This window comes from Pleurodeles waltl, chromosome 11 (assembly GCF_031143425.1).
Source record: "Pleurodeles waltl isolate 20211129_DDA chromosome 11, aPleWal1.hap1.20221129, whole genome shotgun sequence".
Classification (NCBI taxonomy): Eukaryota; Metazoa; Chordata; class Amphibia; order Caudata; family Salamandridae; genus Pleurodeles; species Pleurodeles waltl.
The window spans coordinates 902,255,129-902,282,412 of NC_090450.1; the positions used below are offsets into that span (position 1 = coordinate 902,255,129).

A 27,284-nucleotide genomic window follows, 5' to 3' on the forward strand; every position below is an offset into this window, starting at 1 on the left:
TTGCAAGCTCTGTTGTGACATGTTTGGGCTCAGCCAAATCTTTCTGCATCTGTGTGACTATTCTAAGTAGGTCATCTAAAGTGACCATGGCAAGGAATCTCAAGCAGATCAGGAGGAATATATTCTTGGGCTCTCTTATCTGTTGATAGATCTCCTTCCTCTGGATCTGCTTGAAGTATGCTTGTTCCACCTCTGGGCAGCTCCAAATCAGATGCTCTTAAAGCGCTGAGTATTGGAGTGGCTGAGTGAGGGAAAGGGTGTTGGGTTGGGAAATGCGAGGAGGGAGATCTACAAAGTAAAAGTCTAAACAAACACACAAACAACATACAACATATATGTGTTGGAGATGGCACATTCTGGTTGACTGCGGCAAATCCCTGTCCAGGCAGAACCTCCCACTCCCATCAGGGGTGGGTGATGACACTCACTGTATAACTTGCACTCACCCTTGGGTAGCTTGGCAGTGAGTGGTCAGGATTATCACTGGGTCAATGTTTAAAGCAGTGGCCCAGCACTCCTACACAATAAAAACACTGAGCATCAGGAAAGAAATTTCACACATTGTTTATGAAAAGAAGATTTGTATTCAACACACACATTAACTAACACGACATGTAAATCATGTAGTTATGGGCATAAATCAAATTTAGAAATATCACTAGCAGCACTAGGCCCAACCATGCTGAAACGACATCAGCAATATGTACACTTGGGAAAAATTATACTTTCCCTCCCAGCAACCTCACGTGATGCAGAACGTTGTCAATACGAGACCCACCCTAGCTATTATTCCAATTCAGTACCACACAGTTAACACAGCTATAGGGTGCACCTCAGTCCACAACAATAGCAGCAATGTGTAACACTGATAATTACAGCATTAACGCTAGACCACATGGGTAAAAAACACAGTGTCAATCTTGATAATCTTTTGGCAAGGAAACAACGTGTACGGCAATACCTACATGCGGTGCAGTTGATCACAGGCAGTCACTTCCTCACACTCACTCCACACTGCTATGCAGCGCCATGGATATCAGGCAGGCTTGTATAGCACACACTCGCTTCCAACACTCTAATGCGGTGCACTTATATCTGGCAGGTCAATTGTCACTGTACTCACAGACCGTGTGGGCCCAAACCCTCCTCCAGCCTTCAACCAACCGCTACTGCCCCACCCCCAGGTCTGGAGATGAAAGAAACCTTTCCCTGGGTACTAGGCTGAGAAATGCAAATCTTATTCTTTAGTGGGGCCGTGATCTGGCCACAAGAACTTTAGTGGGCCATGATCTGACCCCGTGAGGCCAAGTGTCAAAACCTCTGCCTCCAGTCTATTTAGCCAGGCCCTCAAATGCCAGAGGTCTGTCGTTCCAGTTGTATGCATACAGTTTATAGCTGTCGCTGGGGAATGCACAGATGTGCTCCCCCATCCTCTGGTGTGGATCGGAGCCAAATTTAAAAGGCACACAAAAGTGTTTTGGAGCATAGAAACGCCCTCTTTCTAGAAGTGACATTTCTAAGTTATTATTGACAAAACCACATTTACCATTGGAATGGGGTTGCCAAGATTAATCCAATGATAGGAAACATTATGAGGCTGCTCCACTGCAATCCAGAATTGCAGATAGGGATGATTGGAAACTTCCCCCATGTTAACCTATGGCCAGAGCAGCTCTTATTGGTAGGGAAAACACACATGGGTATTCTTCACTCCCTAGGCATATGTGCCCTTGCAAGCACACAAACTTGCATTGACAGGCTGGACACATGTTTAAGAACACTATAGGTGCAAGTGTGCACACACAAGTAAGGGCCTCTACCTAACATATGAAAGGAAGGTGTGCACACCTTCACACTGTAACTACAGAGCCGTAAGGCCACTAACAGAGAATCAGCAAAACCTACAGGTAAAAGCAAAAAAAGTTTGGGGAAACACTACCTCAGCATGTCAGGTCTAACAATATGTAATACAAACCAGTAGTGTATAATAGACTCTTTGCTGTAATGTCCTCACTGACATTGATTAGTACCTTAGCTATCAATAATAATAATCTGTCTAATGCGAGGTATGGTCTCAGAGACTAATGTACAAGCACACTTCTTTTTTGGAATATGTTGTCTCTAGTATCAGGAGGGAGGATAAGACCAGTAATAAATCACCCCACGGTTTAACTGCTACTCAGGGGATCACAGATTACGTAACCCCACTCTCTACTGGTTAAATCACTGGAGTATCTTCATTGCACATTTATCTACAACGCAAGAAACAAACTCTCAAACCTGACTTATCATGGTCGAATGTACTTCTTGATTTGTGATACACACTGTTCTGGGACAATCCCGATACACCTTTACTATGTATGCATCATCTAAGAGACTCTGCAGCTCATTGGATAACATGAAAGACATACATTCCTTGCCTTGAGAAAGTCAATTTGACGAAACACGTGTCGTCTGTTGCTGCACAGAATTAGCTGCTCTTTATTTATTTTCCTCAATCATGGAAGAATAAAAAGATTCCAAAACTTTGAAGTGTAACTATTCAAGACTCATCATTTCTGAATGAACTACAAGAATAAATTGTGTGTGCTGTGGAATTTTGAACAAATCACTGGAGTATATTTCCACCTTAATAAATCAGTATGATAAAGTCTCTTTCTCGTTTCTCTCCTGGTTACGTCAGTGGAATATTATTATCTTAATACAAAAATCGCATCTCACTTTTTATGTCATTTCATCTATTCAAAATCATGTACATTACTATTTTGCCCAAAATAAAAAAAAGTTCAGACTAGACACATTCCAACCAAAATGAGTGAGTTGTGAAGAGCGGGAGAGCCCGCCAACACCAGCTGCATCAAGAACCAATAATGTGGGCAAAGTGGGGTTACCGCTGAAGGCCAGGCGAGTCTTCAAATGCTTGGATTCAGTGCATAGCTGCGACCACTATTGCGGAGAGAAACAGCTGATTCCTGCAGGGAATGCTGCGTTGTCAAGGAGACAGCCGACAGAGAAGGGACTGGCTTCCAGGAAGTTCCTGAATGGAGAACATGTGTACTCGGGTGGGTCCTCCTTTTATAAGCTTGTGCCCCATCCAAGATTGCCACTTCCCTGGGCTTCTGGGACTTGAAGTCCCTGTGAAACTTAAAGCTAAAAGAGAAAACAAAAAGGAGTAACAACCTGCATACTTCCACAAGGATGTAGAGAAATTAACAGGTCACTGTCAAACAAAAACAAAGGGCGTTTCGATAGACATACTATGAGACTTGAAACATTATACCATGCATAATATGAGTTCTTGCAGAATAACCACCGGTGCACCAGCCCTGATTGTCCAGGGGTTTTCCTACAAGGAAAACTGTGTGTCACATCTACAGCAATGCTGCAAGGCAGTTAATAGGAGAGATCCTGCTCTAACACGGGAGGTAGCTGTTGGGCAGGCCCTAGACCATGTACCACCACAACACCTCTTGAGCCATTATTAAAATTGGCACAGCAGAAAGGATTAGGTTCACTAATTTTAATAAAGGGCACTCAATGCAGTAATCTAACCTAAGGTGCTAAAGTGAAACAGTCCAGAATACATTTTTAATGTAAAAGTTAATTCCTCAGCTTTATATGAAGAGACCCTTGCAGCTGGCAAGAGGTCCTGGCTGAAAGAGCTGTTCTCCTCAGCCTCCATGGTGCTGCTTTTCCAGACAGAATGCAACACAGATGTGGCCACGCATAATTATGGGACCAGGCCATCACTACCTCACTACATCTGCCCATTTGGCATTAGTAGTGAGGCCGGCGCTGCTTTGGTTTGGATGCATAGTTCACAATCTCAAGGTTATGCAATCCAGCTGCCCACACCCAGTCAGATGTGAGTGTGGCTTGGCCTGTTTCATAGTGCTGGCTACGATTACAGTGACTCACCATGTAAAACATGCTTCCCATGATGATAGCCTCACTAATAGCACGTTGCGAGGCCTCTTCAAGGATAAGGGCCTGAGCATATTTGCCCCATCACACCCTCCCTTTACAGGGTAATGAACATGCCTTTGAAGCGGGGATTGTTTCCCAATATTTGATGTGAGATACCTGTATCCTTGGCTAAGACGCCTGAGCCCACAGGGGCAATATTTGAGCACTGATGCTCGTTGATGGAATAGAGAATCAGGGTCCATTGCTTAGCAGTCCTGTTTTTAATCTTGTCATAGGGAGACACAATTAAAACATTTTAGTTCACTCCTATGCCAATTTAACATGTCTGACAGTTTAACAAGGGGAGAATATAAATGTTGACATAAGTGACATAACCTCATTCGCCCTAGGGAACCCATATCCTAGAGACTGTACAACCAATGAATAATAGTACTCTCAGATGACTCCTGGTGGGAGGTGAAGCATACCACACTAGGTAGGTGTGCGTTCATCATCCTATATGAAAATATGAATGTATGGTAATTACATAAGAGGTCTGGCTGTTTCTTCCAGGAGTGTTGTACTCCTTGTATAGTGACAAAAAGTCCTTTATTACCTCTTGTTCCCCACTTAGTCTGTTAGCTACCTGTATAGTACCTATCCTGTATGTGTGAAAGATCCGTGTGATGTTCCTTCTGCTACTGTCACCTTTCCTTAACTTATTGTGCTAGGGAAGGTTGTGCTGCAACCGTCTATATCATAAATTTATTGTGTTGTGAAGCTCGGTATAATCTGCCATTGACAATGGTTGTTTTAATGCACGATGTGAGTGAAGAGTGAACATAAAATATGTGAGCTGAATTTACTTTTGTTTTTTCAGTGAAACAAAGTTTTTGAAACAGGTGGCTTTGTGAAATTTTTAAAACATAAAGCAAAAGTGGCTCAACATTACATCTAACACATCCAGACAATGTTTGGAATTTTAGCCAACAATACTTTGCATGCTGAGTTTTTAAGGCTATAATGAAACTGTTAAAATCAAAACTACAAACCCCACAATGCACCATGGTGTTGGCTGAATAGCCACAAATGGCTGATCGTATCATATGCCATAGTGCCTCTTGCCAGACTTGCGAAATGCAAAATAAAACTTGACTCCTGCATTTCTACCTTTAACCCCTGATTGTTTACAATAAAATAAACAGTCCAGTAGGTAAGAGGGCAGAGACAGCCTTTGAGAAGCTTATGCAAGCATCTCCCTACTAATGATCAAACTTTAACTCCCCTTGGCAAACCGGCAAAAGACGTTGTTTACCAGAAGGAAGCAAGCAGTGGCAGGAAGGCGCATCTAGAAATACAATTAACAAAAAAAATAACGACTTGTCTCTTCTTGAGTCCACCCTCGGGGGGTTGTGTGATTTAGGTGGCACCCTGAAAACAGCACTGTACTGCACCTTGTGATGACAACTGCAGCACTTGCAGCAGGTGCTGCCCCACAAGGGCCGCCAGTGATTGGATGACAAGTATTCCTGTTTGAGTTTTGACTCAAAATAGTAGTATTGTTCAGTACTCATGGCTTAATCTAGGGAGTAATAAGGCTACTACTATCTAATGCAAACCTAAAGTGTATGGCACTAAGTAATAGCACTCATTGAAGACCACTGTTCAATTAGAGACATGTATTTTAAAAAGAATATTTTTTAACTGTAGCAAAAATTAGAAACGACGATAAACACAGAAATAAAGGCCAGCGATACACTACCAAATTATCTTAAAGCCATTTTGTAATAAGGCGCTGTAATTCAGAGAACATGGGCCTCTATGGACAGTGTTTTCGTAAGAGAGATGGGTTTATGAATTCCTACCTGCCCTCAGGAATATAGTGTCTCAGTAATGTTACTATGAGTTTATGCAAGGAGGAAAAGAGCCAACCAGAATGCTACAAAAGTAAGAAGCATGCAATGGTCCATTTGCCCTTTATCATAGTTTCTTGGTGATCTTGTGCGCAGGGTAGTACAAATCAGTGTATTTGTGCCCCGACAAGTGGGAATTTTCTATCATAAGGCAAAGACCAAAAAAGTTTTAAACACGCAAAAATCACCTAATGAACTACGGTTCTCATCCTCAAGACGATTATGGTTTTAGAGGGTCAAAGAATGAGTATGAAGTCAATATTCCAGGATCTAGGCTCCAATTGTCGCTGATTGGTCAGCAGTCAAAGTTTAAACAGGAGGTTGGGGGCCCAGAAGGCGGTTCTGCTGCTTGAACAGGGCTATCAGTCACAGTAGATCTGCCAGGAGTATCATACTGTAGACCCATGCATTTCTTAAGTGTCTGGGCATAGTCTCATTTTTTTCAGTTATGGGGGCACCTGCGGAACCTCGGGCACTCACAGGAAAAACTCATCCCTAGTTGTGATTGGGAAACTGATAAAAAGGTTTTAGGATCAACCACAACTTTCCTTTTCAATGTTTTTTTATTGATGCTTTTAGAAGGAATAATATGGTAAATATACAGTATATTGCACAGCAGTTCAGGGGCTACAGATGATGCCAATCGAGGTAGCAATGCAGGATTTAGCATTCCCGTGGCTCGCAGAGGTTGTGGGCACTTCTTACCTCTGAATCCTGTGTTCAGATATGAAAGAACGGGACCCCAAGTTTATGGAAGATCTGAGATTTGTCCACCAGGTCATACTCTATTTTCTCATGCCTCAACAGGTGCTGAAGCTTATGGAGTCAAAGTTCATAGGTTGGAGTAGTTGGTTTCCCCGGAAAGAGAATGTTGCGCTTGGCGGGTAGGAAGAGTTGGGATATTCTTTTACTCCGCACTAGAGTGGAGTGGATAGAATCTTGCCAAAGGCCTACAAAGGGCAAACTCAGGAAGCTCGTCATGGGTCTGGCCCTGGATCTGTGAAATTTGCAAGAAACATATTGTCCCAGAAGTCTCCCAGTTGGGGGCAAGACCATAGGATGTGCAAGAAGTAGCCTGTGTCTCACATCCATGCCAGGAGATCTAGGGGTAAGTGCAATTGATAATGTGGAGGCTGTTCAAGGTAAGATGTGAATGAAACAGCATTTTGTAGAGGATCTACTTGTCTTGGCAAGCAAAATTATTCTTGCAAAGGAATACCTCTTGCAATTGTTTGTCATCTGATCCAATGTAATATTAAGGTCCATCTCCCAGTGTAGTTGAAGGGATGATTTATCCGCAGATGTTGAAGTGACTTTGCTGTGGATGCTAGAGAACATGTGTTTAAAAGAGTAGTGTACAGTTAGCACCACAAACGTGTTTGTAAGGCATAGATGTTATGAAAACTAAGTATAAAAAGAAGAAGAGATTTGTGCAGCTGACACTACTCCTAGTGAAACGAAGAGGGGTGATCCACTGGTAGAGCACAAAAATACTAGGGGTACAAATGTTGCTGAATAGATGTTAGCAGAAGAAATCAATGTGACTAATATGTCTCTAACCAGAACTGATGATAAGTTACAAGACGATCTAGGTTTCTGGAAATCACTGGCACAGGCTCTGATTTACCACCAAGCTGAAGGTTTAAACATCCCACACCACTGAACTGTGAAATAATATTGCCAAATGGTTATTGTCCATGGTCCTGTACTGAAAAGATGCTAAAGTGTTTCCCTTGATGTCTGTGCCCCCATTAATATATGTGTTATGTAAACTGAGTGGGGTTCGCTCCACGAATTGCATAAATGTGATACTGTAAAACAGGACCTTTGCTTGACTGTCGGGGTGCATGCTCATGTGCTATAGAAGAAATGCTGAATGAGGCATGCGCTATCCTATCTAACAAGGGTAATGGAAAATTAACTGTTTTTTACAGCCTGGGCAAAGGTCACTAATAATGGTTCAACAGATTTACAAAGCACACTTTCCAAACTAAAATATGTATTTGACATTGTCGTTTAGTGAGGGTCAATGCATGAAGAGAAGAGTAAGGAGCGAGACCCTGGCTACATTATGGACGTAGAGGTATCTATGTATATAAAATGTATGGAGCACTAGCTGGTCACCTCATGGGTCGCTTCCGATTGCGAGATAGACAGCCCTCTTTGGTAGCAGAGGTGGAGTATTTTTCCAAAAGTTATGTTTGTGCCACCTATATTTGACAAGCTAATACCATATTAGTGTGAAACACCTGGATTCATATTACCAAATGGGAAATTTGCATTATTTTACTGACGTCAGAAGAACGACAAGAAGATGTTTCCAGTATTAGCACCTGCAAGATTGCTTATTACTGAATGGAAAATGTTAACCACTGAGAGCACAATTCACAAAGTCATTTGCATGTGAAAGGTTAATTTACAGGTGCAGCTGGCTTGACTTAAGTGTGCACGTTCAAAGTTGTAATTCATAAAACATAACTTTTGCACTCACAAAGGAATCTTCAGATCCCAACGTTATACTTGTGTAAATCTTAACCTGTCGGTGGGAAGTGGAATTTCCAGGGAGGGAATAACCTGGAAAATTTGCGAAAACCCACAAAGTTTGTAGGTATTAATAAACTTCTCCGCAACACCTTCCCGCCCTGGAAATATTCAGACATTCACTCTTGTCAAGAGAAGGAGTAAATCCATTTCCAAAGGTGGGATGTATAGGGAACATCCCAAAATTGGCGGTTGTGTAGGGAGAGGGGCATCTTCCTGCAAACTACCTTCACATAGTCGTAATTGAAAATTCACAAAACGTTTCTAGGAATACCTGGTAACGTGATAGTTAACTCACAGTGGCCTGAGTGGAATGTCCATATCTCTTACAGAAGGCGTATTAACAATTTGGAGAAGTAAAGTGATTAACACGGTTTCACTTTCCCCCTCTTGATTTCTCTTTCTTTAATTCTACGGCTCTTCTTAACTTTCTTTGTCGCGCGCCTTTTTTTTGTTTAGTTTTCCTGTTCTTTCCCGTGCCCCCCTCTCTTTCCCTCTTTTGTTCTACTGCCGAAGCTGAAGCGTGAGCGCAGACGCCGGGCCACGTCCATCCGCCCATCCCTCTCTCCCTGCCTCTGCCCCTCATCCTCGCTCCCTCTTCCTCTCTCACACAGCCCCAAAGATTTGCCTCGACCCTTTAAGTTCCACCTCTTTCTCTCGCTCATGTTATCGCTCCTAGAGGTCTTCAATTTTACTTTTTATCCTCAAATCTCTCGTCTTGCTTCCTCTTCTCTCGCCCTCTCTCTCTCCTCATCCTCCCTCTTTACCCTGATTCCTCATCCTGCTCGCTTTCCTTCTTTCTCGTTTACTTTCCTCCATCCTTTACTGCTGCCTCGTCTACCCCCCCTTCTCCTTTCTCTCCGTCCCCATCGGGGTCGCTCATTTTAATTCTCTTTACCCTCCTCTTATCGCTCTAGTTTTCTCTCCATTCCTTTCTCTCACTGCCCCTACACTCTCTACCCTTTGTCTCCCTTCAGCTAATTTTTCCTTCATTTCTCGCCCCTTCTTCCTTCCCTCCTGTCATGCTCATTCTTTCCCTCTCCTGACACTTGGCTGCTTCTCTTCCTCTCGTCTTCCCTCCTCCCCCTCGCGCCCCTTTCACCCTCCACTCTTTTCCCTATCATACTCTCCATGGGTCCTCTCCACCCCATCTCAATGTCCCTATTTTCTTGTTTCTGTTTATTTTGCCCCTTCGCTCAGTTTTCCCTTCTTGCGCCGTCTTCTCTTTTCCGGGTAATCTGCTTTCTGTAGCTCGGCTGCTCTTTGTTTTCCTGTCTCTCCCTTGTCGTCTCCCTCCGTCCCTTCTCTTTCAGAGCACTCCTTCCCCTCACTATGAGGTAGGGTGACCAGATTTTGAAAAGAAAAAAAACCGGGACACAGACACGCACACGGGAGCGGGCAGCAGCAGACGGGCAGGAACCAGCAAGTTACTTCTTCAGGCATTTAAGACCCTAGAGCTGCGTGTGAAGGAGGGCACACCTCTCACTTCTGACTCTCGGGTTGACCTGACCCTTGTCCCAAAAACCGGGATATTTATTTTAAATTAACAAAAGCGTTCACAGGTTCACCTGCCCTATGCCCCAAAAACCGGGACATTTATTTAAAATTAGCAAAAGTGTCGGGACACCGGGACAGTCCTCTCGAAAGCGGGACTGTCCGGGGAAATCCGGGACGTCTGGTCAACCCTAGGACAGCCCTGCTTGCTTGCTGGCCGGAGAACGCCAAGTTCAGGGTCGCCCTCGCCGGATACCAGGAGCTCCCCAGGCGGAGAGTTCATGGAGGGGTGGGGCCAGGTTGATACCTGCCATCGTCCCCCTCCCCTCCGTCAGGGGGGGCAGTGCATACTGCTGTCAGGATCTCCTAGTCCGGCTCTCCTCCCTCCACACCCCTCTTGAGCTGCCCCTCCTTCGGAACACACTCCCTGCCCTGCAAATAAAAGCGCACCCGCCAGGAGTGCCGATCAAGAGAAGGCGGCGACCGCTGTCCCGGGGGGAAGAGGCGGCGAGGCTCGCTCTCCGGAGGCAGTGCAGGGGCAGTGAGGACTCACTCATCTGGCAGTACTGCCAAGGCAGTGCGGCGCCAGGGGTCTCGCTCCTAAGGTGGTGCGCACGGGGCCACGTGCGTTTCACCACCAAGACTCCCCTCATCTCCGCAGCATCTGTACTCGCCCACACTCGGGGGTACGGAGCCCACCTGGTCTCTGCTCGCCTGGGGCTTCTGCCCTTTCCCTTAAGGATCTGAGCTCTTTCTGGAACTGAAACATTGTGCTCCTGGAATGCTTGCACTCATTGGATCTCTGCTCTCCCTGGATCTATGCTCTGTCGCCTCCCCAACACCAGGAAGAGACCTCATCTCACTGGGATCTGCCGTCCCACCCACCAGGATGACACCTCACTTCCAATAGTCACCTGGTCCTTCAAACCCCGGAAGACACCATATACCTTTCAGTCTAGACTTCCACAAGAGATGAGCACTCCCTATTCCTGGGATCTGCTCTTCCATCCAGGAAGACACCTCGTATCACTGGAATCTGCTCTACCACAATAGGAAGACCCCTTATATCTCTGGGATCTACTCTGCCACCACAGAAAGACACCTCTGAACTCTCGATTTGAGCTCCCACCAACGCAAGACATCTCATTTCTGTGGGATCTGTTCTCCCACAAGAGGAAGACACATCTTAACTCTGGGATCTAGTCTCACACTGTAGGAAGACAGTTCTTAACTCTGGGATCTGGTCTCACAATGCAGGAAGACATTTCTTAAATCTGGGATCTGGTCTCACACTGCAGGAAGACAGTTCCTAATTCTGGGATCTGGTCTTCAACCACAGAAATACACCTCCTATAATCTTTGGGATCGCCTCGCATCACTGGATCTATTCTGCATCTCTTAGAGGTTGAGAAAGAGGCGGGGTTCTCACAGTTTAGGACAAGGCATGGATTATAGGGCCATCTCCGTACCTGCAACCCCCACCCATGAATTCGATGAGGACGAACAATGGAAATCGGTAAGTACGAGGCACACCCTGCCCTGTATCATGATTTATTCACCCGTTACATGTATGTACAGCTCTCAGTGCGCTCATATATAAAGAGATGACTGGGGCTCGGTATTTTGATACAACTAACATACAACGCGATAGGAATAAATCAGCAAGCATCACGAGATTAGGAAATATCGATTTACCTGTTTAGAGGTTTCAGACAGCACTGGCACGAGGGTGCATATATAAGTGTAGTTATGGTGACACGGGGCAGCATGCAAAAACAAACTCACTGCGACAAGCAGTCTGGCACACCCTATGCAGGTACGAGTGTCTGTGTGTGGGACAGACCGACAAGGAAACTGACAGAGAATCCTAGCAGCTGAAGCCTCTGAGCTGTTAACAGGGCTGGGGCAGAGTCAGTCATTTACAAGGCCGCCTGCTACCGAGCATCCATATCGTGACAGTGTGCATCACTGCCATGTGCCGGGGGCGCATCATGATGGTGTGGTGACTCATTGATTTATTTATCGAATAAAGATACTTTGGAGTTGGAACATTTTGTGACAGTCTCCAGAGTTTTTGTAAAGCACTAAACCTCCGGATTTATACACGTTTAAAATAATTTAAATTACCGTGCTGTCTTTCCCCCTATCATTCTCAGGTCGCATTGAGAGCAAACTATTACCTGTTGCAAAGTTTCACAGTGGCTCGATGTGTGGTACAGTTCATACACTCCCATGCGCAGGCAAGATGGAAGGCTGGGGCTGAGGGAGAGAGCTAAGTCCACTGCTAGTTTTTTTCACAGTTTTTGAAATATAAAAGCAGTCTGAGGAGGTCTGTGCACTGAGGCATATGAGAAACGAGAGGAGGTAATTGAATTCTAAAGTACGGATACCAACAGTCATCCAAGTGATCACAGCCATATCTGGCCAGTACAAAACTGTGATCTACCCAGCTATAGAAAAGAGGTGTGACCTAAAGGTAGAGCTATGGACAAGTGATAGAGACATTCCCGGATGGGAGAGATATCACCCAGTGTTAGAAGTATGGTCTGTGGCAGTGGCATGAGTCAGTGTTTGTAAATATATATCCTTTTGGGAGAGTTGTGGTGTATTGACAGTGGTTTGGATGGGCATTATAGCTAAGATATGTCCTTTTCGGAGAGTTGTGGTGTACTGACAGTGGTTTGGGTGGGCAGTATAGCTAAGATATGGCCTTTTCGGAGAGTTGTGGTGTACTGACAGTGGTTTGGATGGACAGTATAGTTATGGCCCAGTATAACAGATGTGATCTTCTGGAGACACATAAAAGGCTATAGGTGTGGGTTAGTGGTAGTGATATGGTGTAGCAGGGCATATTTATTATACTTATTCACTTGTTGATGTCCTATAAAAGTGGACATAAACACAGATTTTGGTGGTACACAAATAAAGCAGATGTCTTTCTTCAGTCTGCCTTCAGTATGGCATGGCTCCATAGCATTGTGGTAGATGTAGACCTTACATCACTCATTTTCTTTTTTAATATGTATTTATCGGTAAAACATTGATCAGGTTTAAATGAGATAATTGTCTTTCTTTTAAGCATTTAGCACAGTTCAGTCTTTACTTAATGCTTAATGCTCTTCTGATGATCGTAGCCTTGCTAGGTGATGCTGACTTTATTTCTTGTCTGAGCAAGGAAGCATCGACCTGGTGCGGACTAGTGGTCCTTGAAGCAGCGGGTTTCAATGCTATAGATGTGGGTTGGTCTAAGAGATAGGGTCTAGTGCAAAGGATGTGGTCTACTGGCAGAGTCATGGCCAATGCTTGGATTGTGGGTTGGTATAAGAGATATGGTCTAGTACGAAGGAGCTGGTCTACTGGCAGAGGCATGGTCAATGCTTGGATTGTGGGTTAGTCAGTTCTTAATTTGTGTTTCTTGTTTCCGGTGCTGAGCACCGGCACTTATTTGTGAGGGCCGGGGCTTATTCTTATGCCTCAAGCATTTGCTGCGAGCAAAAGACACATATGTGAAAGTCGGAAGAAGGAAAAATTAAAAAGCGTCATAAAGGGAGAAAGTAGAAAGTTGCAGGATGAGCTGAAGGGGCAGGGGTGGCCGTAAATGGATTGAAGAGGCCCGAGATGGCTTCATGATTACGCTGCCTCAGTATTCAGTGCTTGGCGATTTAATTACAACAGCCTTGTGTTTAAGAGAAGGGCTTTGAGCACCGGCACCTCCTAATTTACAAATTAAGCACTGGGATTAGTGCAAGTGATATGGTCTAGTGCGAAGGATGTGGTCTACTGGTAGAAGCAAGGTCAATGCGTGGATTGTGGGTTAGTGGAAGAGATATGATCTAGTGCTAAGGATGTGGTCTACTGGCAGATGCATGTCCAATACGTGGATTGTGGGTTAGTGAAAGAAATACGGTCTAGTGCTAAGGATGTGGTCTACTGGCAGAAGCATGGCCAATACGGGGATTGTGGGTTAGTGGAAGAGATACAGTCTAGTGCGAGGATGTGATCCACTGCCAGAGGCATGCTCAATGCTTGCACTGTAGGAACTGGATGATACACAATTTATTGTCAAATGGCATGGTCTACTGGAAAACACTTGATCAAGTGCTATAGATGTGGATAAATAGAAGAGATATGGTCTAGTGGGATGTATACGGTCTGCCAACAAGGAGTCAGCCAAGCGCCAGAGATGTGGGATAATGGAACAGAGAATGTTTAATGGAGAGATGTCTTCTATTGGGAGACATAGGTCAAGTTTCATATGTGTGGGCTAGCGGAAGGGAGCAATTTTGCTGAGGGAAATTAGCTAGCACAAGAGCTGTAGTTTAGTGAGAGAGATGTGAGCAAGAGGTAGAGGTGATAATTTTAGATCAGTGGTAATTATTATGGATACAATAAAACCAAATCTTGTTGCTTAGTCGTAAAAATGTTGATTGTTTGCAACTATGGTTGCTTTATGGTTAGAGGGAGACATGGATATGATTTTAGTGAAAGATGTGCAGACAATGATATTGCTGACTGAGAGAATTGTTTTTTAGTAGGAGAAATGCTGGCTGGCACAAAATGTGGGATATGGTGGGATAAATGTGGTCTAGTGGAAGAGATGTATCCAGCGAAGGGATGTACCCAACAGGAGAGAGGCGATTTAGTGGAAGCTAGGTGGTTTTGCAGTAGCGATGTTGTTTATTGGTTGTTTATTGGTAGAGATGCGCTTCAGTAGTAGAAGTGTGGTTTAGTGGGCGTGTTTAGGTAACATCTTTAGCGAAATGGAAGTGGTCCAGAGGGAGAGATATGGCCTAATGGGAGAGAGTAGTAAAGAGGTGATTTAGTGGTGCAGCCATGAGAGAGGGAGAGCTGTGGTTTCAAGGTAGAGTTGGGCTCTAGTGGAGTTTGGTTCCAGGGGGGTGTGGTCTATAGGAAAGATGTGCTAAAGCCTGGGAGATGTGGTTCATGAGAGAGATTTGGTTTACAAGGAGACGTTGAACAAGGTAGTTTAGAAGAAGAGGTGTTGTCTTGTGGAACAAGGAAACGTGGACCACAGTGTGTGAACCTCTACAGCCCCCTTCATCTCCCTTCTCCCCAGTTCTCGGGTTTGCCCAAAGTGAAAATGCTAAAGACTGGCCAACACCAGTATGAAGTGCTGTGCAAAGCAAATTCCTACTTTTGCAGGGATAGCACTGGTCTGAAATGACAGAAAACTGCCACGCTTAAGCAGGCTTGAGGCAAATAATCCGACATAACAGTCAGACAGAAACCAAGTAACAGCATGAATCCCATCATTGTCACATCGCCAGTGGGCAACTTCCATAAATAGTGCAATTAATACAGGGTACAGGTCCTAAAACAAGAGTGGGGGTGTAATTAACATAGACAATTCGAAATGATGGCACATGGAGGAATGTTGCTGGAAAAGTCACAACACTGTCATAGCTGTCACTTAATGGGAACTGACCCATTTTACGGTCAAGGCTGAGATACAGGACTTGATTTGAGACATGGATTCATGGTCATATTCCTAGCGAAACCACGGGTACGCCTACTTTCCGGCGTATCCAAAGCAGCGGGTGTTTTAGCCAATATTTTGTTTCAGCAATTAAAGTATAATCTGTGCATTTATTCAAGTAATACAAATGAAGGGGTGACGCCCTTGCTGAAGGCGCCATGCTCCTCTAAAATTGCCATTTATATTTTGGAACTCAGCAAGTTGATATCAAAGATGGCAGAAAGGTAAAGGCATTCTTTGTGACCCACTAAAAAAGATGGCACAGTGCACGAACTTTCCTTTCATGTGTGTGTCAGGCTCCGAAACAGCGCCCTGACCACATATACACTATACAAAAACTCCAAATAAATGTAATCATCCACATAAATGTCAAAGTAAATTTTTGCTTTCAGCTTCACATTTTATCAATCACACGCATCTTTTCCAAATGTGCTAAGATAATAGAGAAACTACGCTGAAAATATATTTAAAGTAAACATGAGTGGCACGTGTTAGATATATTGCAATCTGCCGTTCTCGTTAAGTAAAACGCGCTAGGTGTATTTTTGTTTTTTTATCAATAGTTTTGTGTTAACGCGTTTGTTTCCTGCGTGTGGTTTTAAAGCTCTCAAGCATTCCACGTCGTCGAATGATCTGGGTTGAAAGATAAAAAGGGTGCTGCTGCAGGGGTGGGGGTGGCGGTGGTGGGGGTGGAGGCTGGAGGGTTCACCCCGAGGCTTCAGTTCACGTGTGCGGGATGGCATACTATGTTTGCACTTTCAAGCAGCTACTGTGGTCGGGCAGAGGGTGCCCACGGCTCCGTTCACAGTAAAAGGGACACCCCAGCCTCCTTTTGACATGGGGCCAAGGTGGACGGATGTCTGCTCACAAAACAGGTCTCATCACGATTGGCCCGGGGCATTAATGCCAACTTTCCCGCGTAATCACTTTGTGATCTTAGACAAATACTTTGTTTCACAAATCCACCCTTTTCTTCAACCTATAATGTGGCTTATTAATGACAAAGCTGTCGCATGTTGAGGAGATGTGCTTTTTCAATTTTAAAGAAACTTTTTCATATTTTACATGGCAAACATTTCCGAGCTGGTCTCGTGCAAGGGCTCCTAGAGCCAACCAGACCCTTGGCTCTGCTCTATCTTGTCTCTCCCTGTTCATTTGTTGGCTCGCCCACCTCTAATGTGTAAGCCACACTAAATTTAACTTTGGCGCTAGGTTCTCGTGAGCGTGCTGGGTCTGAGCGTTTGTTGTTTGTTGTTTTTGACGCTCGTGGTTACTACTTTGTGCTGGTTGAGTTGCCTGGGGCTTCATAGCCCAGTGATCTGTTGTGTTCCATTCACACTGTCCAGGGGAGGCCTACCTCAATCTTATGTGATTTGTATCTAAGTGAGTTATAGAGGCCATACTTAGCTACAAAGCAGTAGACGCTGTACAAGAAGGTGCTTCTGTGGAGCAGGGTCACGCCCAATGAGTGACTTCTTTCCTTGCTGTAAATAAATGATAAATTGTGAGGGAACTTCCTCCTATGGCTGATAACTTTCCAGCACGTGAGATAAAGCACTGGTTGCAAAAAGCTAGGCCTAATCCTAGAGGGTTTGACCTGCAACGTTGGCTCTTAGTGGTGGCACAAGAACATTACTGGAACTACTACAGAACTTTGAGTTGTCTGGGGAATTGGCACACACTTGTGATACACAGTAAATTGGGATAAACTCTGTTTGTTGTAAAATCGTTCTCTGGGAACTGGATGACATAATAGACAATCTCATAGGCACCACCAGTGACGATTTTAAATATCTTGAGGTCTGAATTACCCCACAACCTGATACGTTCCTTGACAGGAATATGGAGCACCTGCTGGTGGGTTTTCAGGGGCATGCTGCAAGGTGATGCGGATGTCCGTTGACGATAATGGGGTGCACAGCTATTTTAAAGATTACCTTCCTGAAGCTCCTCTGTGTAATGCAGAACACTACATTCCTGACACTGGAATCAACATTTCATAAGGAGGATAGAAACTTATGTTTGCTGCTCTGGGGCAGGGCAGCACCAAGAATAGCTCTAAAGATTCTTTGTAGATCCACGTTAAATGGTGGGCTGGCTCTGACAAATCTACAGTCTTGCTACTGGGCAGCCCAAATGCACGCGGTAAGTGACTGGGGTTTTGCGCCTGGAGATGATCCGCTAGTACGGCTGGACAGGTATGGTAAGGAGGCTTCCACCAGGATCCATTATCTTTTACAGGGGAGGGGCCAGTGTGACCTTGCTGCATTTACTTAAACTGCCCTGATGGCTTGGGACAAGGTGACTGCTTGCCTGGGGTGGAAGGAAAGTCACCCTAGAGATACCACTCTGGGAAGAGGCCATGATCAAGAAAGTAATTAAGCTGCAAGGGCTTACACGCTGGTACCTGATTTGGATCTCCAAAGATTGGACTGAGAAATTTGTTTGACCAGATGTGAGTAGAGTCTGAGCTGTCATATTCGCAGCTATACAAACACGCACAACTTAGGCATGATTTGCGAGCTGAGCCAGTGAACTGGACAGAGGTCCCTGAGTGTGCTCCACTTGTGGGGGAGGTTGCTCCCGGTGATCCAATAGACGCATTGAATGAAAGGACCCCCCCATCAATTGAGATGAATGGAGGTGACTAATGGTTAATATTGGAAAAGACTCAATGCAACCAATAGAAAAGATGATTTATTTAAAATGCTGTTAGCAATTCTACCACTGCCTTGATATAGATTGCATAGTTGGATCTACACCTGTCATAAAAGGCAACCTTGCATTGATCATGAAATGCTATGTAAATGTGTTCATGGTTTTTGATACTTGGTTAGTAACTTAATCAATCAAACAATAAAAGTATTAAAAAGTAATATTACTGGATTTCTGTTTGCTAACAATCTGTGAATATCTGTTCTTGAAGACTCTGTCCTGTTCCCAGACTTCTGCTCTGTCATGATCACAATTCTCCCTGGATCTATACTGTATCTGAATGTCTGCTCTCTCTAAATGCCTGCTCCGAATAGATTTCTGCATCATATCTGCTCTCTTATGAGCAAAACCCTCCCTGGATCTCTTCTCTCCTATCACCTCTGCTCTCCTGGAACCACTACTTTCTGAGGATTTTTGCCTCCTACTTATGGTATCTGATCACCAGGCGACCTTTCTCTAAACGGAACACCTCTCTCCTAGGCTGTTTCTAGATTTCTATGCACTTTCTAGATTTCTGCTGGTCTATGATCGCTACACTCCCCAGGTCTTTGGTCTTCCTATCATCTTTACACTCCTAGGATTTTTGCTTTCCGCTATCATGATCTTTGCTCTTCCAGAATTTCTGCTCTCCTGCTTGTGTTCTCTTCCCGACTGTCTGCTCTCCCATGAAATTCACGGTTCTTCTGTCCGAGGATTTCTGCTGTGACAGAATCTGTCATATGTACGGTGTCATTGAACACTCATTGTTGGTCACAATTGACCCATTATAATTTAACTTGTAAAACTCTGCCTGCCTCAGCATTCCTTTAGCATGGTAAGCTTTAAAAAAACCATCTCTAAAGGCGGTAGAGATATGGGGGCTTCTGTGAGTTATCTCTGCTGTGCAGAAATCAGCAACGATCAATCAAATGAGCACATTTCTCCTGTAGTACAAATATTTTTTTCTGCTGTGCATACAGTGCTTTTACTGGGCACACATTTTTCTGGTGGCATATAAACACTTTACTGTTAAAATAAAGTTATGACACTCCTGGTATAATGTGATATTAGAGTAAATTACAAACTCCCATGTAGAACTGTCTGTAAAACGTAGTGTTCAACTGGTTTTGGGATGCATGTGCTTTAAAATGCACTGCGTATCACTGTTCCTACAATAGTCTTGTGGGTATACCCCTCCTCCTCATTACATGACCCATTAAAAAGTGTTGTCTCCTCCTCAAAGTTAGCAAAGGGATACTAGATGCAAAAAAACACCAGCGTCTGCTCCTCTGTTCTTCGTGGGTATTTACTCGCCCTAGGTCCCTGTTCTTCTGAGACCTCTTTGCTCTCCTGTTTATACTGCTCCCTACAGATGTCTTTGCTTCATAGAACTGTGCCCCCCAAGCATCTTTGCTCTCACTCAATCTCTTCATTTCCGAGCAGTTGTTTGCCCTCAATCAAGGACACTGAAAGACATCTGTCTGTCTCTTGGGTATGTTTTCAAGGGATAGTGAAACCTGTATTATGGCAGTCCAAAATTGCAAATATGGTGGACAACAGCTCGGTCTTGTCACCAATCCGCTTTTCCCGCTGCTGGCATTTCCACAAAAGACACTTCTGTTTCTTAGATCTGCTATCCCACCTTCAGCAAGATACTTCTCCTCTCAGAATTCTGCTTTCTTCAAACTTGTGATGGTGTGACCTTCAAAGTGTGTATCTGTGTTTGGCCTGGGAGAACTATTGAGCGGGGAAGCAGGATGCACATATTGTACAGTTCTCTTGTAGGGGATTTCCATTTATGGTCATAAGCACTGAATAGTCCCACTCACGTGCGGGGACCCCAGAGCACTTTTTCACAATATATCTTCTTAAGTGCAAATGTTTGCCTTTTTTTGGGCAGGCTTGCAGAGTCAAGAGTTAAAAATATTATGCATTCTATAGGAAACAGGTTACAATGGTCCAGTTATTAATCGTGTACTTAAAAAAAGGACGAGAAGATTACATATAGATGTAATTTCATGTTGTTTTTTGTAAAACAGCATAAATGTCTTTCACAAACACTTTTTTGGTAGAATAGAGAGATGAAGTAAGGCAGGGCTGTGTAGCCCTGTAGGCTGCCATTGTATGAATTAAAATAGAGGCTACGCCTTTAAGAACCCAGAGAAAACCTGTATCCCGTCATGCTCAGCCGGTGGCATTTGCTTCAGTTCTTTTTCCCGGCTCTTGCAGACACAGCCCTGGAGCATTGTGCTTGGCCAAAGTGTGCCTTCTCTGTCGTCTTGACACTCACATTCCTGCATCATGTCAACATTGCAGGACCTTTTCTACATACACCCTGAAGGACAGAGAAAATATTTGCCTCCATGGATCTGAAGAGAGAAGGAAACAACAGATGTAGTCTGAAGGAGGGACATCAGAGCGAGGAGAGGGTCAGACTTCTACCAGGGCTCTTTCATCTGTATCTGGTGAGCATTGGAGACAGAAAACTGCAGAAAAACAACATAGGTTCCGATCGAGGTCGAGTATAGGTGCGGCCTGACCTGTTTGCCATCCATCCATGACTCGCCATTGAGAAAACGGCACCGGTCGCCTTCAAAACATGGGTTGCCTATGTCCAGAACAACACTGTCAACAAGAAGACTTTTATCACCGTTGACGAGTCAGACGCCATCACAACACTTGCTGTCAAGGTCAAGCTCGCTGTCAAGAATCCATTGAAGATCCACGTCAACATCCACACTGACATTGAGACATCAACGCAATCAAGCCGGTCGACATTGAGATGTAGGGAAAGGTCAACATCTAGGAGCTTCACAACCTCCTCAAGGCTACAGGAGGCAAGAAGAAAGTGGAGGCATAGCTATACTTTTCCAGATTCAGAGTATTTAAGAACATACTGCCCTTCAAGGCTTGCTCCTGGCTAACCATTACCAGCACAAACTCTTCTACCACCTCCTCTGCCTCCTACACCATCTCAACCTCTACCTCCACTACCGCCTCCACCTTCAGCGCCAGTAGTTCAACAGAGCTCCACAACTTGTTCTAGATTGTGACATCATTCCAGACACCACAGCTCAAGGCGCTCATCTGCATCAACTAGGTGCTCACGTCGTCACTAAGTTCCAGGAGATCTTGTTCAAGGCACACTCTTGACTCTTCATCCTCTACAACCGGACGTTACTCTCCAACAGTCTCAGACTCCTCATCACCACGTATTTCTCCTGTGGGTGACATCTCCTCCTTTCATGATGTCTTGGTAAGAGGAGCTGCCAAGCTAAATATACCAGTATCGACTTCAACACCGTCAACCTCAGTCATATTTGAGACCCTACAACATAGGTCTGCATTGTGGTCTTTGTTACCACTAATCAGGCCTATTAGAACCTGCTATGGGCTTATTTTTAACTCCAGCCTCTGTCAATCCAGCACCATCCAGGCTTCAGAAGAAGTACCGCCCTCCAGAGAATGATCCTACTTTTATACATACGGACCCATCACTGGACTCTGTCAATGTAGTGGCAGCCAAAAAACATCATGCCACTACTCCTACTTCCACAGTTCCTCCTGATCAAGAAAGTCAGGTCGCAAAGTTTGCAGCACAGCAGCAACCACAATGAAAGCGGCAAGCACTATAGCCTTTCCAGCATATATGACAGAGCTCTATGGGATTCCAGACCCATTCTCAACTTCAAATCAGCCAACAAGTGGATTTGGTGACAAAAGATCCAGATGCTGTCATTACACAACATTTATCCCTAATTACCTCAGGAGGATTGGCTCTGTTCCATCGACCTTCAAGACACATACTTTCATATTCCAATTGCCAGAAAGAATCGCAAGTTCTTGAGGTTTTTAGTGGGAAAAGATCACTACCAGTACAAAGTCCTTACATTTTGTCTGAAGTCAGCACCCAGAACTTTTTCAAAGTGCATAGAGGTGGTGACTGTCCATCTGAGGAAGCACAAAATATTTGTCTATCCCAACCTAGACAAGTGGCTGATAAAGGTGTCAAAGTCTCAGGAAGCTCAGCTTCACTACATCTGGACTTGCAGTCTTCTCCAAAGATTAGGCCCCTAGGTCAACCTCAGCAAGTCAACTTCTGTCCTGGTTGAAACCTCACACTACCTGGAAGCTTCCACCAATACAGTACAGAAAAGAGTGTGTCCTTTGGAGGAAAGATGTTTATCGATCCTTCAGAAATGTCACTGTCTCATGACAGCTTGCCATCCAACAGTGAGAACAATATCCTCTCTCCTCAGTTCGATGACATTCTGCATCTTCTTCACACCAAATGCTCGCCTCCACATGCAACCTCTCCAAGAATGTCTTGAGAACCATTGGGACCTGCTGACAGGCGATTGGGACAACAGGATACTCCTGTGTCTTCATGCAAAGCTCTCCTTGAAATGGTGGTGCTCTCCAAAGAACCTTCTTCGAAGGATGCCTTTTCATCAGGAGATTACTCCTCAAACAATAGTAACAGATGCCTCACTGCTAGGCAGGGCAAACGGTCAGAGAGAGTCAACATACCATATCAACCTCCTGGAGTTACACGCAGTCCATCTTGCTCTAAAAGTGTTTTACCTGTTGTTCAGATCCAACTTCTTGCCTGTCCAGACCGTCAATATGACCACCATGTATTACCATAATAAGCAGGGAGGGACGAGGTCCAGGCCTATATCACATGAAGCCATGAATCTGGAAATGCCCCATAACCAGGGATCACTTCAACTCACCTTCCAAGTGTGCAAAATGCACAGGCAGACTCTCTCAGCAGGATTCTGCAAGAAAACCATGAGTTGGTATTGCACAACAACGTCATTCATTAAGTTTTTCATCTGTGGGGCTCACCTTCCATTGACCTATTCGCCACTGGAAAAACCAAAAAAAGCCAGGGCTTCGCCTCGAGGTACTACCAACCAGGGATGCTTGGGAATGCCTTATGGATTGACTGGTCTGGCAAATTTCTTTCCACCTTTCCACCAATTCCCCTGATCCCAGCAGTCCTCATCAAACTGTTCCACTTGAGGTCCAAGATGAACTTAATAGATCTGGAGTGGCCAAGTCAATGGTGGGTCACGGACATTCTTCACCAGTCCATCTGTCCACATCTTAGACTACCATTCAGGATAGACCTGCTCAAGAAGCTCAGAGGTCGATGGTACACCCCAATCTCTCCTCCTTGAATTTGGCATCATGGCTTCTGAGCTAGTTCAGTACGGACACTTGAATGTGCCACAGGACTGCATTGACATCCTCAAAGAGGCTAAGCGGCCTTCCACTCATTCCGCATATGCCTTCAAATGGAAGAGATTCTATATCTGGTGTTCCTCCAAGAACGTGGACCCCACATCTATGCCAGGAAGATGTCATTCTGCCATACTTACTCCATCTGGTAAAATCTGGCTTGCAATTCTCTTCTATAAAGGTTCACCTGACAGCCCTTAATGCCTACAGAAAATGTCCTTCACAAACATCTTTTTTCAAAATCCCAGTTATTAAGGATTTTCTAGAAGGTTTAAAAAAGGTTTTCCCTCCTATTAGGCGCCCTTCATCTCCTTGGGAGCTTAACATTGTACTCTCTCATCTTATGCAGGAACCCTTTGAACCTTTTCACAAAGCTGCCCTGCAACACCTCTCATGGAAGACAGCTTTCCTTATAGTAATAACATCAGCTTACAGGGTTAGTGAGATCCAAGCGCTTTTTTGTCATGAACAATACACAGTATTCCATTCCAGCAAAGTGGTTATGAGAACACACCCGATGGTCCTCCCTAAGGTTATTTTGGACTTTTGTGTTAACCAGATCATATCTGTCCCAAAATTCTTTCAGAACCCATCTACTCCAGCTGAAAGATCTCTCCATTCCCTGGATGTGAGGAGAGTTCTGCAGTTCTATCTAGACAGGACACGTGGCATCCACACTGTTTATTACCTATGGTCCAGTCCAGACGGGCTTAGCCACTTCTAAACAGTCCATTGCCTGATGCACAGTTTCGTGCATTCTGTTGTGTTATCAAAGGGCTAACAAGACACTACCAGATAAGCCTAAAGCACACTCCACTAGTGGTAAAGAGGCTACTGCTCCGTTATTGAGAAATTTCCCTATCCAAGATGTTGGCAAAGCAGCAACTTGGAGATCTACATACATTTATCAAACATTACTGCCTGGATTCTGTTGCCAGAGCAGACACTCAGGTCGGACAGGCCTCCCTCAGGAATCTGTTTGCTTAAATTGCCTTCTGTGTCCTCTCCACCTCCTTAAGTAGGGATGGGCTTACTACTCTATGCAGTGCTTATGACTATAAATGGAAATCACCTATGAGAGAAGGAATAGTTTCTTACCTGTAACTCCAGTTCTCTGGTAGAAGAATTTCCATTATAGTCATAAGCAACCCTCCCCAGTGGAGTGAACAGAGATCCATCAGTAGACTGATATATCACACACGTCACCACGAAAAGAACTGAAGTAACTGCCACCTGCTGAGCATGATGGGATACTGGTGGTCTCTGGGTTCTTAAATGCGCATCCTCTATGTTAACTCATAATATGGCAGCCTATGGGGCTATACTGCCGTGCCTTACTTCCTCTCTCTACTCTACCAAAAAAGGGTTTGTGTAAGTCATTTCTGCTGTTTTAAAAAAACAACATGAAATCCATACATATATAATCTCCTGGCCCCCCTACAAGATGAATAATTGGGCCATTGTAGCCTGTTTCCTGTAGGCTGCATAATATTGATCTCTTAAGTGACTCTGCAGGCCTTCCCAAAGAAAGGTGAAAATCTGCACTTAAGAAGATATATTGTGAAAAAGTGCTCCGGGGTCCCCGCACATGGGCTGGACTATTCAGACTTATGGCTAGAATGGAAATCCCCCTACAAGAGAACTGGAGTTACAGGTAGGAAACTATTCCTTCTCGTTGTAGTTTTAGTTTGTATTTGTAATTCTAGTGTTGGATTTGCTATTGCAGTATTTTAATTGCAGCACCCTAATGGTGTAGTAGTGGTTGAGTGTTGTAGATGTGCAGTATGATAATTTTGGGCAGTCATGTAGGTATGCAGGTGCTGGTATTTGTCAAACCTAGCCCAGGAGCATCAGAGTGCTGAACAGAGCCATGGCCCACAGGAAGATTCAATCATTGGGCCAAGTTCAAAGGTAGACTGTCGGACCTTGGGTTGTGCTGCTTGAAGTGGTGCATCTTCAGCTTTTTTTCTGAATTGTAGAAAAGTCGGTTCTGATCTGATGTCAATAGTGATCCTGCTCCAAATCCATGAAGCAAGGACGGAGAAAAATTGACCCCTGTATTTTCCTTCTTGCAATGGTTTGTCCCAGGCTCCTGGCCTGTTGTTGTCACTCAGATGTGGTAGATTGTTTTTCTAGTTAAGCTGAGGTCTTATTGCTGAGGCTTTGTAAGTGATGCAGCTGGTCTTGAAGATAACATGGTCTGGAAAGGGGAGCCAATATAAGTATTTTAACGTGGAGGGGGTCGCTTTTTTGAGGCCTTGATTAATTGTGCCAGTTTCTGTAGGATATCTTTCAGGGATATGAAGGTAGTATTTGGAGATCACTGATCAGAGCACTGCCTTTGTCCACATGTGAGAGGGCTAAGTCTTGTATAGTTGTTCGGAAGTCATGTTCTGGGACACACAGCTTCAATTTTTTTTCTAGAAGAAGAGTTGTAACCAAACTGTCATGCTTTCCTGGCTGGGAAGATCGTGTTTGTTTCTAACATACCCTGTAAAACTGGGTGAGGAAAAAACAAATAATGTAGGTTTTCCTAGTAATTCATGAAGGAAAGTCTTAATTTTCTTAAAGACACGGAAACCTTTAATAAAAAAATAACTTTTTACCTTTACCTTAGCCTGTTTCATTGTTTTATCTATATTTCCTTTGTTTATGGATCATCACTGACGTCTCACACAAGAAAACAGGGCTGTTCGCAGTCAAGTGGAGTGAAATAGGTGTTACTGTTACCCCATTGGTTGGAAGTCGGTCTGTTTTGCTCTCATTGGCTAATCTTTCCTATGCCTTATGGGAGTTGTATTTTAGTTTTGATTCTTGACTGCTGCTGTTAAATAAATGCCAGATTAGAGAAGAATAACAGGAGCTTCTCGTCTTGGAATAAAATTTATAATCAGGTCATGCACATAAGCACAGAATAATGTGTTAATTTTGCTCAGCCTAGGTTATAATCAGGATCTAACTGCTAATTGTAAGCATTCGCTCAAATAAAATAAAAATAAAACATCTATGCCCTTAACACTTGCAACAAATGAGCATGTATGTAATAGGTTAATTTGCAGGCCAGCCAAGAAAGGGAAAAGACATGCCAAGCACAGTCCTTTCTAAGAAAATTCAGAAAAGAATCACCTTGCGCAGACCCATTATTTGTGTTTGTAATCTGAATCGGTCTATACGCGTGAAGGTTTCATAGTACCTTTAGTAGCCTCAGTCAGATGCCCGCGTTTCACTGCTAAGAAGGACATTGCCCACTTTATATAGCAGTAATACTAAAATTTTTAGGTTTTGGCTAGACATCGCATGCTCTTTCTCTTCGAGACATGTTGTTTGCAACCAATGGGTTTACAGCCCACTCATAGCTTACCATTTGTTCGCTTTAATGACACTCTTGTATCCTTTGTTCCCATTTCTCATGGCATGCATTTGTCATGCCTTTTCTTGTCTTTGGCCGTCCCCTTAAGCATTTGAATAAGTACTTGTGTCCATCCACTGCTCCCTGGAAGTAATTTTTTATTTGTGTTTAAGCACTCTATATGAGTGCTTGTGTTTTGAGTCACTGCTTTTGCTACCTGTTGCTTCTTTTCCCTCTAGAGCCCGGTAGCAATCACTTTAATGCAAAGAGGATATGGTGTTATGGCCAGAGCTGCCAACTTTGGAGCAGGGAACCAGGTTTGAGTCTTGGATTTGGCTCCACATCCTGTGATACTGGGTAAATCACTTAACCTTCCAGTGGCTACAAAAATGAGTTCATCCTTAAGTATTGTAACTGGTGCTCGCATAAATGGTCCAATACTTTCAAGTTGAGTTAGCGCTATATTAAATAATGTAAAATGTAAGTCGCTGGTTCAAATCCCGTGGAACACATGAAGCTAATCATCCTTCCAAGGTTGCCAAAACAAACACTGCATCTTTCAGAGGTTGGTAAATAAGTACCACATATGTGCTTAAAACCGTCTTTGTTACTAATGTTTAGCACAAAATGAAGAGTGCATTAT

At 44.1% G+C, this 27,284-nt stretch overlaps 1 protein-coding gene across 1 annotated transcript in view; it reads left to right on the top strand.

Moving 5' to 3' along the window:
• The first annotated feature begins 9,871 nt into the window (after positions 1-9,871).
• The window catches only part of TMEM116 (transmembrane protein 116), a 186,545-nt gene continuing 169,132 nt past the window's right edge, over positions 9,872-27,284 (top strand). The window contains exon 1 of the mRNA XM_069214823.1: positions 9,872-11,370. Coding sequence (XP_069070924.1) covers positions 11,299-11,370 — 72 coding nt within the window. The 5' untranslated portion in view covers positions 9,872-11,298. The remainder of the gene's footprint in view (positions 11,371-27,284) is intronic.